Raw genomic sequence first — 19,001 nt, 5'->3', positions numbered from 1 at the left:
TCTATATTGTCCGGCGTTTGTGGCGGGAGAGCGAGGTTCTTTTCCTTATCATGTCCACCATATCTACATTAATCATATCGCCCTTCTCCGCTGCAGTATTATTGGGAATTTGTGGACTCTGCAAGATAACAATGGGGCAGGGTAGTGGAAGTTTATATCCATTATCTTCCTGAGCCATCCTCAAGCTGGTAGTTGGACTAGATTTAAAAATTGGTGTCTTAATCTCCACTGTGTTTTCAGATGGCAGCACAGACTCTATGAAACCTGTCTGGTCACTCGAACCGTCTGTGTCAGCCACTTCTCCCACCATCACACTGTGTATTTTCCCATTTATCGGAGCGAATATGTTGGAGATCAGTGGTTGTCCACCATGAGCATTTGGGTAAGCTGACCATTATCTGCCCCTTTAGCGATCTTTACTTGTGTTTTTTTCCCCTGTATGATTATCCGCTCGCTCTTTTCTGTAGAATTGGATTTTTCGCTTTGTTTTCTATTTTTTGGCTCCACGTGTATCAGGGCGTTTCTGACGATTTTCAATTGTTACTGCATTAGGTATAAAAGTTCACTTCCTGGCAGACTTATCAGTTGTGTGCTTTTAATTTTATTTACTTTCGCTCCCCGCTCTGCCATCCTTACTGGTTTAGCTTCTGTATGTTGGATACAATGTATCTTCCGCGTCACAAACACCATCCGAAAAACACTGCGGCTCCTGCGTGTCAGTATCCCTTCCCTTGCGCTCGGCAGGATTCTGTAGATCACAGAGAAAACCACCAGCAAGCACGCAGTGGAAGACTCCTGCCGCAGGGCAGCCAAGGATACGGGAGCGGAGTATGTCGAGAGCGTCGTAAACCAGGGAAGATGCATCAGCGTCGGCGTCGCGTCCACCACAGCTCGTTCCCTTCGCTCAACAGAGGTCGGAATGTGAAGGTACTCCGCTTGCTTCGTGAATCGAGTTAAGTTTGCAGAATTATTTTAGGTATTTCAGAGTATAACAGGGTTTTTTCCCAAATTCATCTCGGGCCGGACCAGCAGAGCTGCAACAGCGGCGGCTGCTCAGACGCCATCTTGCCTCCTGCCACAGAATATACCCAATGAAACCGTGCTAGAGAGCAAGTCACTGTTCCTGCAAATGTTCATGTTGTTCTGCCAGAGAATATGGCTGGCACTGATGCAGAGATTGTGTGCTTCTCTGAGACTACTGCCCATCACTGGGCCAGAGAATCAGCTACTCTCTGGACTAAGAGAATGTACCCAGTTCTAATGCCCCAAAGTGCCTCTGCTCTCTGAACACCACAATGCATCCATCCTTATTGCCTACAATTATTCGTGTATGTTTCAGCTGCAGCCTAATGGCCTGAAGAAGGCCACTCATCCTGTTCATGGTAGGGAGTGTTTCCTTTTTGGGGTAATGTTGCCAAGTGCCCTGTAATTTCTCAGTCGCTGGGAAGCAATTTATAGAACATATACACCTTTTCCGGGGCTCTGCAGCCTTTTGTGTTTTTTAAGGGCTGCCATGGGTGGCCATGCATGTGGGTATAATGCTTTGCAGGAGCAGCAATTATGATTGGTCAGTGCTGTTCAAAAAATAAACAAAAGGATGGTATATAACATGAAAGTAGAAACGTGCACAACAGGTATAACATATTTAGAGCAACAACTCAAAGTAAGCTGAACAGTTTGTCTTTCACTTATCTACCTTTGATTGGTTAATGGTAGGACTTAGAATAGGTACAAAATATGAGCCTGGTTAAGAATCCTGATTTTTTTATACCTATTTTCCAGTGATTTAGCCCTAATTTCCTTTTCATCGTATAGGTGCCTTGAATAGTTTCTACTGAACGTCATTCTCCGGGATCTGTCGCTTATCTATCTCTTTTACTGTTTAGTTTGTGCCCTGAGCATATTTCAACTTCTTTATAATGTCAGAACTTTTGGTATTTTAGAAACCGTCGTTCTTATGGTGATCTTCTGTGATGTGCGTGTTCAATAGCACCTCCCTTATCACAAATCTTGTCCCCAGCCTATTGTTTACTCTATAGGATGCATTATTTTGGTCTTGTAGACAGTATCACTTGGCCAGACTATTATAAGAATTAAAAAATCTCATAACCTCTCCATACTACTCACTAAATTAGTTTTACGTAAACATCACTAAAGGCACAACTCCCTCAGTGTAATGCAAAATTATGGCATCATTTATTTGGAAAAATAAATATCAAAGCATGCTTTGCAGAACAAAGTTCTGTTATTGTTGAATTCTAAAATGTAGACGGGAATCTTATGACCTTAGACTGTCATAGTTGTCTGTAAAATGGTGTACCCCCTAGCATGATGCAGTACAAGTAACCTAATGCAGACACTGGTCAATTTGAGGGGGGAGGGGGGAGAGGGGCTGCTTGGTTTTTGCGAGTATTGTGTTTCATGTACATTCTATTTGCTTTTATTATATTGACCAGTTTTATGCCCCTCAGTTAAGGAATCACTATACATACAGTGAACCATTATTTTCTGCAATCACAAATAAATACTTCACAGATGTAAGATAATGGGTTATTAGTTGGGGAGGATGTGAGTTCTTCCCACGTAATAAGGGCAAAATATAGTCAAGTCCAACACACAAGTTCAATATACAAACCTGGGCTTAACCCCTGGTAGCAATAGCAGGAAGCAGACAAGCTTAACTTAAGGAAAATATGCACAAGCAAAATAGAGAAAGAAAGAGGCCACCAAAACAACTAAAATCCAATAAGGGGAACCAGAGATATGATTTTTTAAAGTTTTTGGGGTAAAAGCACTAAGAAAAAATAAAGCACTAATCAGAAGCCGTAGTTTATGGCTGACCGCGATCTAGGCACGATATTGTATTGACTGTGATAGAACAGAGGTCAGATACCCAAAGCGGGTCGTCCTGGTCAAAGCTTTTAACCTTCTGACTTGGGGCTAAAAGTTCGAAGTATTTTTCTTGTTGCAAACATCGTGATTCAGTGAATCGGGTCGTTTGCAACAGAAAAAATGCTTTTTGGGATCTACAAAGCCCAAAATGTCATCGAGTAACTTGTTACCGAATGGCAATTTGGGTTTCGTGATTCGGTATTCTGAAGGGGCATGTCAAAGGTGTCCCTTCTAAATACTGAATTGGAATGGCATATAAGAATGTTTTGCAACCTAAATGTGTCACAAAACATTCACAATTTACCTCCAAATGAAAGTTGGTGGTAACCCATTCACAAATAGGAAGGGGTCACCAAGGTACTCCTTCCCCCTTTAAGAATAGTTGGTAATATATTTTTTAAGAGCCACTGCCTGCTCTTACACAATGAAACTTAAACATTTCATTTTTTTCTCTTTAAATGCAATACATTTTCCATCAGGAAAAACGAGCAGAGTTTAAAGAAATGAAAAATAAAGATTGCTTTATTTGTTTATTTTTTTTACAGAGTTTCATATAGCGCGAACTTGACCCGAAGGTATCAGATATCAGAGCACTTTACATGAGCATCAGTTGCGTTACACAAGGACACATGAATTTTTGTTAGGCACGGGGAGATTACGTGATTTGCCCAGAATCACAGTATGTTTGTTGAGTGCCGTTGCCGAGACTCGAACCCGGTTCCTCAGATTGGAGGTCGACCACCCTAGCCGTTAGGCCACATCCTGTCCTCTATTTAAAAGCAATCACAGACATGGTGGTCTGCTGACCACAGCAGGCCACCATCCCTGTGATAACTTTGATTCCTAATGGGTCGCAAATTGCAACCTACCCCATTAATATTCATGAGGTACATCTATTTGCAACCCACTAGGAATTGCTACTGAAACTCAAAAGAGTTTCATACACTAAAATAACGATTTGGGATTCTCCAGAATTTGCATTTAGGAAATCACTATTCATGACTTTCCTACAAATAGCCCCTAGTCTGTTTTAAGGAAGTCTAAAGCCTCCACTGGAGATAAGTTGCAGGCTGTTTCCAACAAAGTCCTATCAAAGTGGAATAACAGCTAGACAAGGCCTCATTGAAGCTGTTGGGTTTGGTGGGAACGGAGAGAAAAAATTCAAATTTCAAGGCAGCTGAAGTCCTCTGGTTGGGTTAATACTTTTCATGCCTTTATCCGGTCAAGATTTCTACCTTTGGACTTAGTCTCTTTTTTTGGAGCACCAATTCCTCCAGCAGAGCAAGTCTGGAAGCTGTATCAGATGAAGTCCTCTCAAAGTTGCACACCTCTGTTGTGAGGTCCTGCTAATGCCCCGGATGTCTTTGAAGTATTATCTTTTCGGACTTACTAGAGTACCTCCTCTTGGTCACTTCTAATGCTCCCGGGACCTCAGGAACAGCAATAAGGGGCCAACGGAGGACACCAGCAATGTCCAGTCCTGGTCTGGGTTATAAAAGCCGGATCCAGCTATAAATGATCGGGCCAAACCCCATATGATTGAGAACCTATACCATATATGTCTACTTGAGAGTGTCAAATGCATTTGCGATATATCCACGTATGTCAGTGCTAGGTCCTCCCTCCTATATTGCATCGTGTGCAGCACGTGTCAGCTGTCCCTGGTTCATAGCTGTACTGAGGCCTGGGATGACGCTGCACTGGTTGCTGTGCCCCAGCTACCCCACCACTACATGCAATCTCTCAGCCAGGAGTTTACAAAGTACTTTGGCATCCGTGTTAATCATGGTCAGGGATCTATAATGGGAGGGATAAGTGGTGTCTCCTCCAAGCTATTGCACCACACAGGCCATCCCCTCATGAATTGTGGAAGGAAGTCTCCCATTTTGCTTTGCCTCTTCAATATCTTCAGCAATTTCTTTAATAGCTGCGCGTGAAGGTCTGATAGAATTATGAAGGGATGCGGCCAGAGTGATTACCGGTGGTGGGGATTAATTCAAGCATTCCATCACGGTTTTGTATATGCATTGTGTCGCCCTAAGTGGGACGGGTATTACCAGATGCGAGTCCCATGTACACTGTAAATGGAACCAAGCAATACCCAGCTGATGGCCCAATTATTAGGGTGAAATCGGTCCTGCATTGCTTATGTTCCGTTTCAGGGAGTAGCTGGCTTGGCTGTTCAGGTTAGACTTTTCCTATTAGAGCAGGGTCAAGACTAATTTGCATATAGCTGGGTCCAAACTGAGGTGGCATGATGTGCAAAATAACGATGGATTGGGATGCGGCCCGAATGGCTACCAGTGGCTGAGATTAATTCAAGCATTCCCCCATCACTGTTTTGTACACAGATTATTCATAGAACAACATTTATTCTCAGCATATTTTTACACAGTGGTAAAGCTAATAGGAGTCAGTTTTCCTAGAACCATGTGCAAATCCAACTCACTGGACGGCATCTGGTGTTATGTTTGGTGCAATAACTGCCAGTTACCCATCTTGTTGCAGATAAAGTCAAGCTTTTTATTGCACTCACTAATTTAAAGGAGGCTTTTCCTAAGTACTTCCACTGTTTGCAGGTAAGTGAATAAAAAGTCAGAAGGAGCTTCTGACTTTGTCAATGGGTCGTCGTGCACTTGACTCTCCACCAGGAGGCCTTCTAGGCTAATTCTAGGAAGTGATAACAAGCTGCTGAAGGGTGTGACCATCGTTTGTGTGATGTTCTCCCAGATTTTTCCCTATCTTCTTTGATGGCTTTAGATCCCTGTGCATTTTACTTCTGCTAACAGTAGTAAAGTGCCTGTGCTTCCCTCGTAAACGTTGTTCATTTGGCTCATTCCTAATTGGCACATTTAACTTTCCTTTAAGTCCCTAGCATATAGAGTAAAAAGTGCACCCAGGTTCTGAAAGTTAAATGCCTCTTGCAGTCCACAAGGCAGAGTGCATGGTATTTAAATGCAGAACATGTGGAAAGTTAACGTGATCATGTCTTTACAGTGACTAGCACCCAAAAGTTATTTTCACTTTAAGAAGGCTCTGGCTGGCCCATACCAACAATGGGAAGCAGGATTAAATATTACTTCTGCTATCTATGGATTGACATCAGCTAGAAATATAATAAAACTACTCTTTTCAGTATTTATTACAAACACAAATTAATGATTAAGTGGATTTTTAATCCATATTAAGGAATGGTGACTTTTTGAAAGTTACCTTTTTCCTTCCTGCAGCTCTTGGAGGCTAATCTCCATTAGATCATCAGCAGCTGCCCAATGAGTGATTAGCCCTAATGAGGAGTGAAAACTGCTCGAAGTCCAGAGACCATGCTCGATTGAGGGGATATGTTTTCTTTTCCTCTAGCAGGAAACCAATTGGACTGCATTCAGGAACTTGCTTTACTTCAAAGGGGCCTCCCTAGTTGCAAGCAAAGTTATGTAACACCTTGAATGTCTAAAGAGTGTGTCCTCCTAGTCATGCAGGCACTAAACTCAGCGGTGGGAAGGCTGCTCGCAGAACTGGTTTGAAGTGACAACAGAGAAGGAGACAGCTCATCACCCTGGCCATACTTTTGGGTGGGCACAGATGCTCCGCATAAGGCAAGAAGGGTTTATCTCTCTTAAATTTTGGAAGTGAGGTGCACTATGAGATTGTGTGCAGTAGGACAAACAGAAACTGCTGCAAAGTGGGTAGGGTAACCCTGGGAACGTTTACTCCATTTGGTTAGCGAGGGGGCATAAATATGGCATCTCAAAGCAACCTCTTGTGAACACTTTCTAGACCTGTGAAATTACAGAATACCTGGCCTTGCTATCTGTAACCTAAGAGGAGCCCTGAAGGGCTGTATCTGCTCCCTCTTGTAGTCCCCCTCCCTCTAAAGTGTTGTTCGTGAGGTCCTGGGACCCTTGACTATCTAACTATACTTCTCCTACCATCACTGAAAACTTGGGACATTTTAGACTCCCAGACCTTTGAAGGACCGGGACAAACCACCCACGCCTATCTGATCAAGGCGCAACCATGCTGGAGTCAGATATCAGATTTCTCCTGCTTGGAGCTTCTCCGCAGCAGCAAATCAGATTTAGGGAACATTCAGCAAGATGATATCTGGCCTTTTTAATACTCAACATCGGTTAGAGCCGCAGCCTTGCCTCGCTTAAGGATTCAGTGCTCCCAAAAATAAGACTGTAAAAATCTTGACCATGCAAAAGCGCCAGAAGTATCTGACCAGTGAGAGGGCATCTCTAGGTACGAAATTTTAATTTCTCCCAATTAGAGCTTTTCCAGCTAAAGTCAATGGCTTCAGCAGCAACTCATTCAATGCCTATTCAACTTTGGGAAAACTTCTTCAGATACCGCCAGCTGAAGGAATATGACATCTGGAAAAAAATGCTAAGTACTGATGAAAAATCTCTGCCCAGGCCACCTGGTTGACGTATCCAATCAGGGCACCATTGCAGTGAGCTTCAAATAATGCCTAGGTCTCCATGTGCCATGACCATTGAGAACCATTGGCACTTTATGCTTTTTGGTGCTATTTTTACTGAAAACTTTTAAAATTCATATCTCCAGTTCCACTTATTGGATTTTTGTCGTTTGGTGTCACTCTACTTATTAAATCTTACTCCATACTTTACACATTGCTCTGAGTCAAGCTTGCCTGCTCAGTGCCACATATACCAGGGGATTGAATTCAAGTTAATTTTGTGACTTTGAGGGCAAGAAATGTGATTATTCATTGCGGTGGACAGTTGTCCTCCCCAAATATTATTCTAATTCCTTACAGATATGAAGTAAGATCAGAATGACACGCTGAAGTCAATTGATAAGATCATTGTTGAGTCAATTCCATAATATCCATATCTCGTTAATGGAGCAGAGATCTAATTAAGATGAGGGCAGAGCGGAATAAAGCCTCATAAAGATGCTCAATGACAAAGTCCCTCAGTCACAGTTTTTTCTGCTTACCAGTACCCTACACCATCAATGTCGCCCTTAGTCATACTACAGGCAGTACGTTATGCCTTCTGACACTAGGTATGTGAGTACCTATGACGTCAACAATTAAACAAATGTTTTGGTTCATTATCCAAATCCATCACAACATTGACAAAATGTATTGTCCATCTATTAACTACAACAATGCTGGCAGGTAAAATCAAAATGATCACAGTTTCTATACTTTATAAAATGCAAATCTAAATTTGTAACTTCATCCATTTGTTATATCAGAGCTCTGGATTACAGTCTTCAGCTGTGGGTAACGTTTTTGGTCTTAGGTACAGTCATATCATTAAAAATGAAAACGTAGTTACATTTAATATGGCCTTTTCAAAGTTACTAACGCAAATGATATTTAAATGGAAAAACTATGGGGATACAATGTAGGACAATATCGCTTAAAGTGCCAGGTCTGTTGGGTAGAGCTGGGGTTTGTTGATGCTGCAATACACTCTTATGAATCCATTATTCAATTATGTCTTCTATACAACCAAAGAAACAATAACTGAAAGTAGAAACCTCACTTGTGAAGAACTATATGAATACAATCTATATTCTTCATTTTCATATAAAAAAATCATTTACTTAATTTTAGACCTGTGACTCGTAACTGTGGTGTACCAAATGTGCTTTGTTCTTAATGGTTTCACCCAAACGGTTATTTTGCTTGGAAGAAAAAAAAATGTTTAAGTCTGAAACATTCTTACCCATTCATCATCCTCTGCCCCATCTCCTTGCCCTCGAGGTTGCTCGACAACACTTGCTTGACCTTTCGTAGCCATGATATTGTCAGTCCAGGAAGCACCTGCCTGTTGGTCACCAGCAAAATTACACTTGGTCACTGTCCCAGAATTGAGTATGGAGAAAGAGGCTTGAAAGAAAACAAAAAAACAGATAGTTTGACCTCCAAGAAAGGTTAAATACACTTTCAAAGTATTGCTCATGATGATGACATATATGAATCATAAAAACACTAGCCTCTCCTCCCCTACACACACGGTTTTTCTCTCTCTCTTGCTCACTCTCTCTCTATTCTTGAGGATTTAGGTTAGCGGATATGCCACTGGTACTGTTGGCTATTAGAAGTATGGCTTTCTGCCTTATTCTCTACTTTTTGCTGCTGACCACAGACTGCTGCATTATACCGATTTCTCAAGAGAACTTCGATGGTAATTCAGTGTCTTTATTCTCAAGTATTTACAACATTGTAGTGCTGCATACAAAGTAGAAGAATATTGAACCATATTGAGGCCACACAGTTCCATTCCTTAATCTGGCCAGAGTTCACCTCTACCCTGTTGAATAGAACGACCAAATGCTCTCACGTTCATATTATCTGGGTCCCACTCATCTTTTCCCAAAAACATCTCCATTTGCTGGATGAAAAAAAGAAAAGGACCAGTTTAGTACACCTCCTTCATGCCGTTAGCGTCTCACTGACTACAGGAATGTGCATCCTTATATAGGGCAGCTTGTCTAGTTGCTCATTTCTTCTTGTTTCCTCATAGGCTAAACCAAGTGTAAGCCACCTCTCCTATTTTCCAGTCAAGTATGTCATTGGGTCCCCGTTCATGCCCCAGCCCGACCGCCATGGATGAATGAAAATTCGCTGCTGCCACTGCTGTTAGTTACTGCATTGTTGTTTGTGGGGATTATTCATTGAAATTGTGTAGAGTTTGCATATTATTCTGTTGTGGCACTGTATTCTCACTCTATTTTGCACATGCCCTGTGCTGTCATTTTATTGCACGTGATTGGGGTCCCTAGAGGTTGCCAGAGACAGTGCAGCCTATGACAATGGTTCACTGTAATGTATGCTTAGGGTTCATTGTTGGTTGTATAGGGTTATATGGTCTTCGCCTACGTGCTGTTCCTGTGCCTGCCATTCTATGGAATCCTGTGCTGTGCGGTCACTGAATTAAAAAAAACCTGAAAAAAAACATGTTGGGTAAAGAGGCAAAAAGGTTGTGTACGACCCACTTTCTATAGGAACCAATACCATGCTTTTTCAGCATGTCTTGTCTTCGAGAATGCTCATTGATTTGTTAAGACCACCATCTGTTTCCCCTGCCCCTCATACCGTCCCATTACAGGAAAACACATTGCTCTGTTTGGCCTGCGAAATACACCATCTTCTAACCAACAGTTGTCGCTACCTGGGTCAACCTAACTTCAGTAGACACGGGGCCCCCATGAATTTTTCTGAACAACAATCGGTATGTATTAAAGTATGGGTATTAACTGCTGTGTTTGCCAAGTATACACAGAAACAACCCTGAGAGTAGGTATTGTTCTTGAGTGTTTCCAAAGATTGGCAGAATTAAGAATGAATAAAGAACATACATGGGACTCACTCACAAACTCAAAAACAACTTCAAATTATCCATAATCCCACCACATTGCACTTGTTGGCCACAAGCAGCACAGCTTGATTATATTCTAAAGCCTCTCTCGCTTCTTGAGACGAAAAAGAATTCTTATGGCCTACAGGCATGTAAACATGACAAATAGGTCTTTCCAAAAAAGAAAATGAAGTCTGGAGGGAGTTGAAGAACCATCATTTTGATCAATCTGTCACCCTTACATTATAGAGACTCCAGTGAGGCACAGTACACGCAGTCTTTCTGCAGTGTCCCATTTGAGGTATATGTTTTTAGTCACTCAGTGGCTGTACAATCCAATAGTAGCACCTTCTTTGTGTCACTGAGCACAAGCTTATAGGAGAATATCACACAATGGAAAGTCTTCCACTTCTCACACCACTGGCAGAAGTAACGGATGCTTTTCTGACAAGAATTAAACTATTTTATCAGTGGTTGATTTGCCACCAATAAAATCATCTAACAGAGATTCTCTTCACAGGTACATTTTCACTTTTTAAAACAACTGTATAAAGTACGGATCAATAATAACGGTGCTGGCTGCTGAAGTAGTCAATACAAATGTTAACATTTCACCTCAGCGCCTCAATATTGTTGAAGATAATATAACAGAGCCAATGGAAACAGAATATTGTAGTGAGACGCATCTACTTCATGATTAGCATGTAGAGAACACTAAAGTCACACTGGAAATGGGGGACAAAATAAGGTGGGAGGGCAGTCGAGCTGGAAGACTACGTCTCCATTTAAATATAGCGACTTTCTTTGAAAAAAAATGAGAACGGAAGTTAGGATAATCTTTTTTCTGCATGATTTCCCCTGAATTTACGACTGTCTGCACTTTGACACTGCATACTTTGATCTGTCCTTGAACAGTACATTTAAACTGCCAACACCCAACTGTCTATTGAACTTTTCAGAAAAGCTATGGCTTATTTGGTGCGGAAAAGTAACCTGTTGTATGGTAGTTAAATGTTATATGCGGGCGACAGTGTGCATTTACATCATCCACTTATATGACCAAAACCAATGGCTTCCGAGAGCACCACTGTGCTCTCGCCGGAATGAAGTTTAAAGGCACTACACTGACGCATGGCAGTCCAACCAAGTACATTCCCATGTAGGCGACCCTAGTTTTATAAAATAGATAAGTCACCGCTCAGTGTGCTTTGCCCACCCTCGGGGATTGGTGCTTAATATAAACAAGCATTGGCATAGCCAATAGGTCTCGCTTTTGGGACCTTATAAGTGTTTAGCCATGAAACACTTGATATTGTTTAATCAAAGATATTGTGCTGGATAACTAAACACTTATAATGTCCCAAAGGCGAGACCTATCAGCTATGCATTGGGGGGCCTTATAAGTGTTTAGGTAGAGCTATTGATTTTTCCAATGTTTCTAAGCTGTGCAGTAGAGAAGTGTGGCTGCTGTGCAGCATGGTGAGAAGTTGTAATTAAAAAGTGTAAGAAACAATGAGTGATGCTGTGGTGTCATTGAGTGATGCTGTGCTGGCCCGCAGTTATGCTGTGCTGGCCCAGAGTGATGCTGTGGTGGTCCAGAGTGATGCTGTGGTGGTGCTGACTGATGCTGTGGCGATGCTGATTGATGCTGTGGCGCTGCAGAGTGATGCTGTGGTAGCATATAGCGATGTTGTGGTCGTACTGAGTGATGCTGTGGTGTTGCGGAGTGATGCTGTGGTGAAGGTGAGTGATGCTGTGGTGTGCCTGAGTGATGTTGTGGTGGTGTGGAGTGATGATGTGGTGGTGCTGAGTGATGATGTGGTGGTGCTGTGTGATGCTGTGGTGGACCTGAGTAATTGCGGCTGGCGAGTGGCAGGCTACTTTTAATACAATATGGAGTTTTGTGCAACGTGTGAGTTTGAGCTGCGGCGGACTGTGGGAGTATGCAGCAAAAATGCTTGTTAGTTTGGAGTGCTAAAAGGTAATATGCAAGAAACTTGTTGATAGTAAAATTATGGAAGGCTAAACGAATGCGAGTATATTTGTGAGTATATTTGTAGAGGGGAAATGAAGAATTGTTTTGTGGGTGGTAATGTTTTGATTTGTTCTGCATTCCGTCCATCATTTGTGTGCCTTTTGCTATTTCGTAAGAGAAAACTTGAAGCATAGCATGGAACCTGCTAAGTAAATTATAAACCTCAACTAATTTCAACTAAATTATGGGAGGCTCTCGTGCTACCACCTCCATCACAATTTTATCCACCACACTACAAGACAAGATAAAAGCATCTATGCGGTCATTCAGTTAAGACACCAAGGATGGCAACAAATTCAACACTCTGCACCAACCGTGCCAAGAAGAGGAGGGCAGGCCATGGAAAGAGCAGGAGGGTAGGCAGGCTGTAGAGAAAGGTGGAGGGTGGGCAGGCCAAGAAGAGAGGTGGAGGGTGGGCAGGCCGAGGAGAGAGGGTGGGCAGGCAGAGGAGAGAGGTGGAGGGTGGGCAGGCCACGGAGAGAGGTGGAGGGTGGGCAGGCCAAGGAGAGAGGTGGAGGGTGGGCAGGCCGAGGAGAGAGGGTGGGCAGGCCCAGGAGAGAGGGTGGGCAGGCTGAGGAGAGAGCAGGAGGGTGGGCAGGTCGAGGAGAGAGCAGGAGGGAGGGCAGGACGTGGAGAGAGCAGGAGGGTGGGCAGGACGTGGAGAGTGCAGGTGGGTGGGCAGGACGTGGAGAGAGCAGGAGGGTGGGCAGGACGTGGAGAGAGCAGGAGGGTGGGCAGGCCAAGAAGAGAAGTGGACAAGTCAAGAAGAGAAGTGGACAGGACGAGGAGAGAGGGTGAGCAGGCCGAGCAGAGAGGGTGGGCAGGCCGAGGAGAGAGGGTGGGCAGGCCGAGGAGAGAGGGTGGGCAGGCCGAGGAGAAAGGGTGGGCAGGCCGAGGAGAAAGGGTGGGCAGGCAGAGGAGAAAGGGTGGGCTGGCAGAGGAGAGAGGGTGAGCAGGCCGTGGAGAGAGGGTAGGCCGTGAGAGAGTAGGAGGGTGGGCAGGCCGTGGAAAGAGGTGGAGGGTGAGGGAAGGCTGTGAGGAGACAGCAAGGCAGCATGATTAGGAGGGAACAGAAGGCAGGCCAGGCCGAGAAGAGCATGTAAGGGGCAGGCATGGGACAGGAAATACACAGTCATAGGAGCTGGGCCGCCATGGCCAAAACACTTGAAACTGCTTGTCCATTTGCTACTGAAAAGGGCAAGTATCGACAAACATGCATTAAAATGAGAAATCACAGGCCCTGGGCACCACAGGACGCTGGAGAGGGAGTGGGGGAGCGAGGGTCTGCGGTGTCTTACCCGGATGCTGTCAGTGCTTCGGTTGTCGTCCACATGTCCCGACTAAAGAAGCATTATCCGCGCGGGCGTGACACTGACGGGGCCGCACAGCCGTGAAAGTTTAACTGATCAAGACCGCGATCACGCGGCTGCGTCAGTTTCACGTTTTCCAGGAGCTGTTGTAAAAGTGCCTCTGAATGGGCAACACATTTTTACATGGTGCCTGGGAGAGAGGGGTTGTAGCAGAGCTGCACAATGAAGCTTTAGAATCACTCCTACTTGTTAATGTTTGTGCCACCTGAACAGAGACAACTCTAAACCAGAATGCGACCGGCATTATAGCCTTTAAGGAAGCCTGTATTCTCTAGCTTATATTAGTGCTTAGTGAATGGCCAGTGTGCCCCAGCCAGAATAGCGTGGAGGAGTAGCAAAATACAGAGATAGAGAGAGGAATTGAAAGACACTAGACAGAGGTTGAGCAAGGCACAATGGAATGAGATTGATGAGAGGACTATGAAGTAAATAGAACATTAAAAAACGAATTGAAGAGACAGCAAGGTGTGCGTGACACAGTACGGTCAAGACATTTGTAAACTTCGCTGTTTTAAAATCTTCGAAATCGGACCCACAGTCTTGTGTGTTAATTCATGTCCCCCTTTGGCAAAAGCAGCATATATAAATAAGTCTGTTTGTGTCTTTTTGCAGACACAGCAGCTGAAGTGCATCATTTGCGCCTGTGGATGTTCACGCACGGCCGTGAAAATACTGGCTCACTGAGAACAGCAAAGCGGGCGCGAAAGTGATTGCGATCAAGCACGGCGAGCGATGCGCTTAATGAGCATGAGAAGGAAAGCCATATGGCGCCTCTGCTAGTAAGCACGCGCACAAGCACGCAAACTATAGGCCGGCAATGGTAGCATTTTTTGAAGCCCTTACTAAAAGTCTCGCCAGACCAGCGCATGCGCTGGGTCAGGCGAGACCTAAAAACACTGGAACATGCTGGACACTAAGGAAAAGTAAGTCTCCAAGGTGGACAGTTGTCAAAAGCGGTTTGTCATGGGGTAGATGAGCTTAGCTTTTCTTTACCAGGCCTCGCTATAAACAAACACTTATTTTCTCTAAATTCATTTGGGAAAATGTTTGGAACCTTCATACAAAGATTTATTTCAATGGTTAGTGAAAATCTATTTTGAGGGGGAGAGGCGGCAGAGAAAATGGCTACATACAGAAAGGGCTCCTGTCCTCGCAGCCAGATTAAAGAGGCAGGTCATTAGCGATTGAACAGATTAACTGAAAGCATAGTCAGGACATGCCTACAAGGTTTGGTCACTACGCCTCCTAGCCTTAGGTAGCTACCAGGGGGAAGTAGCTGTTGCTAGGAGGATATCCCAAAGTGCTCTTCCACTTTGCAATATTTTAGATGCAATGTTATCAAAAATCCACTTGTACATATCTTTTCAAAGCAGTCATCCAAATCACAATGCAACAAAGGTTGATGTTTATATTACTGCTCAGTTTCCACCAAAAATTGGATGTGTTGCTGGCACTCAAATGTAAGTGCCCTCCCTCAGAAATTGAGTATTTGCACTGAAATACAAAATACACCACTATTCATATAGTTGCAAAACTTCTAGCTTTATCACAAATTTAGTGGCAAAACATCTGGAGAGCATACATAACTCCTTCATGTTCCATCATTCAGTCCTTCACAACTTGCTGAAGAGGGTAGGGTACGGAGATGCTTGTCTTTTTGAAAGTTTATTTATCATTTTCTAATTAAATGTTGTACACACCATATGTATGACTGATGATTGTTTTATGTAAGCAACAGTGCATACTGTAACTTGCCCATATATTATGGCTCCTTTGCTAAGTGCATGTACTCCAAGGGAGTGAAAATACGACAACACAGAAGCAAACCAGATCACTAATAAAGCACACATCACCAATACTTAGCGGAGGTTTTGTTGCCTTAATAAAGGCGGAGGAGCACTGCACTAAACACCAGAAAAAAGCAGTTAAACGATAGCTACCTGCGCTACGCCGCACATCATAGCAATGAGATATGGCCAATCTACCACTGGAACCTGAGAGTGAAAATCCAGATAACAAGAGATCCACCCCCTCGCCCAACACAACCTGGACAAGACCCAACTATGGCTGCAGAGGACATGGCACAACAAACTGACATTAGAAATAATTATGTTTAAAGTATTATGCAGGCACAGTCAAAATAAAGATGCTTTTGATGTACTAACAGAAATGTTGCTTATTTTAGATGAAGAACAAAAGGAAAAGAAAACTCCAAACTATTAACGAACTGTTATTTGTAATGATATTAATTGTGATGAAACATAGAACACAGTGAAAATATTTCTGTTCTGAATCAAACACAAATGTAGTTCTTTTTTATAGGTCTCGCCTAGCGACGCAGCGCATGTGCTTCTCACCTTGGCGAGAACTATGGTCGTCAACTTGGTTGCCGAAGGGGGGCAGGACATGTGCATGCGTAGAAAGTACATGAGTTGTGCACGCGTACGGCGGCATTAGCACAATTCGTCGGACAGGAGATGTGCACACGTACGGCTTGCGGCATGTTATCACAACTCCTGCTCGCTCGCGATCACAACTCCTGCTCGCTCGCGACGCTTCCTCCCTCTCCGCTTTACTTTATACCCACCCCCTCCCGTTGTTCCTGTTCTCCTTCCTCTGCTTTAGTTTGTACCCACCCCCCTCCCGTTCTGTTCTCCTTCCTCCGCTTTAGTTTGTACCCACCCCCTCCCGTTGTTCGTGTTTTCCTTCCTACCGCTGTCCGCCAGCCTCACTGGACTGTTCGAGGTAGGACGCACGGGCGTTGCACTTTTTGCGGCTGCCGTATTCTGATTGCTCCACGTTCCCTTGTAGAGAGTATGTGCGTGCACGGAACCACCCCTCCCTGTTCTGCGGTAGTTTATACCCTCTGTCTGGTGCAGGCGTGCGCTAGGTGTCAGTGGTGTATTACTGGGTTTAGCGCCCCTAAGCGAAGCTCTCAGTGCCGAACCCTCTCCATTCTTGGTCGGTGTCTCGTGCGTCTTCCTTCCAGTTCCACTAGTGCTATAATGATGATGAAGCCGCCCTCACAGCAGGCCCCGCCCAGGCGGAAACCAGTCATACCTGGAGCAGGGATACTCTCGCCCGGGAGCCCCAACGTCCCGGAGGTGGTGGCAGGTAAGTGCTAATTTGAGGTGTGAAGAGAGCGGCATCATTTGGTGTGGCGGATGAGTGACATCAAAGCTCCATGCTGTTCGCAGCCTTCTTGTTATAAATATCAGATGTATGAAGTGGACTCTGCAAAAATGTCACCCGTGGTTGTTATTTACTTCCCAAAAAAATCTGACACGTAGCATTTTCAGAGAAGGGGAAAATGGGGTTGCATCTGACAGGGGCTATGTGTGATTCCTTATATACTTAAACATCTTTTAAAAGCAAATAACAAAAGGGAATTAATTAAATGCACTTAGGACAATGCTGAAAAACCTTTTCTTCAATCCTGTCATATCAGTAGGTTTTATAAAGTTAGCCTGGCTGTATATGCAAATAAAAAGAATGTCTCGCTGGTGACATTGTTTAGGTGAAGACTGAATCGTATTGTAATTGCATTCATATAGTGCATCCCTACTCCAGACAAGAAATTAAAGCGCTTCATTAGAACATTTTGCCTCCATAGCATAAGCGTATTTTTGAAGGTGGCATTACAAGTCCATTTTCAGCTATGTTTAGCTGTGTATGTTGTTCGCTGCACAGCCCGGGATGGTGTATGTTCATGTGCTTCCCTAGAGTTACTAACCCTGTTCTTTGCCTCCAGGCCACCCTGGTTGTAAACGTGGCTAGTAAATGTCAGCACACAGAAAGGAACTACAGGGAACTTCAAGAGCTGCACAGAGAGCTCTTTACAATCCTGACCTTACCCTGCAATCCATTTGGAAAGTCAGAGCCAGCCTCGATCCAGCAGATCGCAGCTTTTGTCTCCGTGACCTACGCGGCCACCTTTCCCATCTTCAGCAAGATTAAAATTCTGGGGCCGGAAACCAAGCCGGCCTTCAGATTCCTTACAGATAACTGACTCAAAACACCTTCTTCCGGCAAATATCGTACATGTATCCGAATCATGCTTGCACCAACACTTTTTTTTTTAAAAGAGAAAAATGCTGGTTTATTCACATTTTAACTTGTAAGAATTAATTTGGAAAACAATTGTACGCAAAGGCTTATTTTAATGATTTCTTACACAGAGTTTGTTTGAACATGTGTGCTGGGAGTACAGTGAGCCATCATGTCAGCTGTAGTACATACGCACCCGTTTAAGGACCTCATTGAAAGTTTGGTAACATAGATGCCAGATGGCTGCAGTGGCATTATATGGCTGAAACATGGCGCCAGATTCATCAAGCAAGAGGCCACGGCGGAACTGCTGTCACTTACGTGAGGCCTTCGGGTTGACCACTAATTTTTGGATCTCTTTCCGCCTTGCAGCATTTTCTCCAACATTCTTCAACAATCTCCAGCACATTAAAAATAAGAATTTGCAATGCAATAAGGCACGCATTCCGAGAGTTTAAACTATTAGCATTGTAAATGACAATGCTTTTTATTTATCTGTTATAAAAACCAACACATAAATAAAAGGCCTTGTCATTTACAATGCCAATAGCTCAAATTCTCGCAAATGCAAGACCTATTGCATTGCAAATGCTTGTTCCTTTCCCAGTTGTCTGCTGTGTTGCTTAAGTCCATGACACCATTCCTGTTCCTTCTTGGTCACTGCAACAAGATGCCTCATCACTTTGATCTGGTGGTATTGCTCTGCGCATAGAGGCACTGCTGGTGTGCAATTTCTCTAGGACATTTGTAATTTGGGTAACACTTCTTGTTAAGCCCCACTTTGTCTTACCAGTTGAATATGAAAGTTGGTTGTAAGTCAGCACATAGATGTTAAATTAGCAAGACGGTGTACAGATCGACCCAATGCTTGGTGCTAGTGTATGGTATGCCACTCTTTTCTGATCTGGACAAACCCCTCATTTAATGAATTAGACACATTACTTAAGTGTCCTTTCAATAATGCTTTGAGATACTGCTTCAAATCCTTCATACATGGTGGTTTTTAAGCCACCAGATTTGTGGCTTAGTTCACACAGGACCTTTAGTGGTTTCTCTTGCAACCTTAGCATCTTCCTTTCCACTCTGAAATTCAGCTGGAGAAGGTGTGCCATGACAACATGCTTGGATCTGCTGCTATTGGAAATGCTTTTCAATCCTCTGCCTGTTGCAGGTATAGGAGGTGTGGAAAACACTACTGTGCCTAACCTCACAGTGACTGAGATAGTAGTAGTTGCTCTAATTTGGGCAGTGCTGACAACATTTTCACTCGATCGCTGCCTTTCTGTAGGTTAGTTTTGACTGGCAACTTCAAATCCT

General features: G+C 43.7%; 1 protein-coding gene across 4 annotated transcripts in view; it reads right to left on the bottom strand.

Moving 5' to 3' along the window:
• Positions 1–19,001, bottom strand: part of ARPIN (actin related protein 2/3 complex inhibitor) — a 132,730-nt gene that overhangs the window by 15,860 nt on the left and 97,869 nt on the right. For all 4 annotated transcript variants that reach the window (XM_085644412.1, XM_085644413.1, XM_085644411.1 and 1 more), the window contains one exon: positions 8,598–8,761. In XM_085644412.1, the coding sequence (XP_085500538.1) occupies positions 8,598–8,761 (164 nt within the window). The remainder of the gene's footprint in view (positions 1–8,597; positions 8,762–19,001) is intronic.

Source organism: Triturus cristatus, chromosome 3_1 (genome assembly GCF_964204655.1).
Source record: "Triturus cristatus chromosome 3_1, aTriCri1.1, whole genome shotgun sequence".
Classification (NCBI taxonomy): Eukaryota; Metazoa; Chordata; class Amphibia; order Caudata; family Salamandridae; genus Triturus; species Triturus cristatus.
Note: the sequence above shows the minus strand (reverse complement) of the source record. Positions and strands in the feature narration are given on the sequence as shown.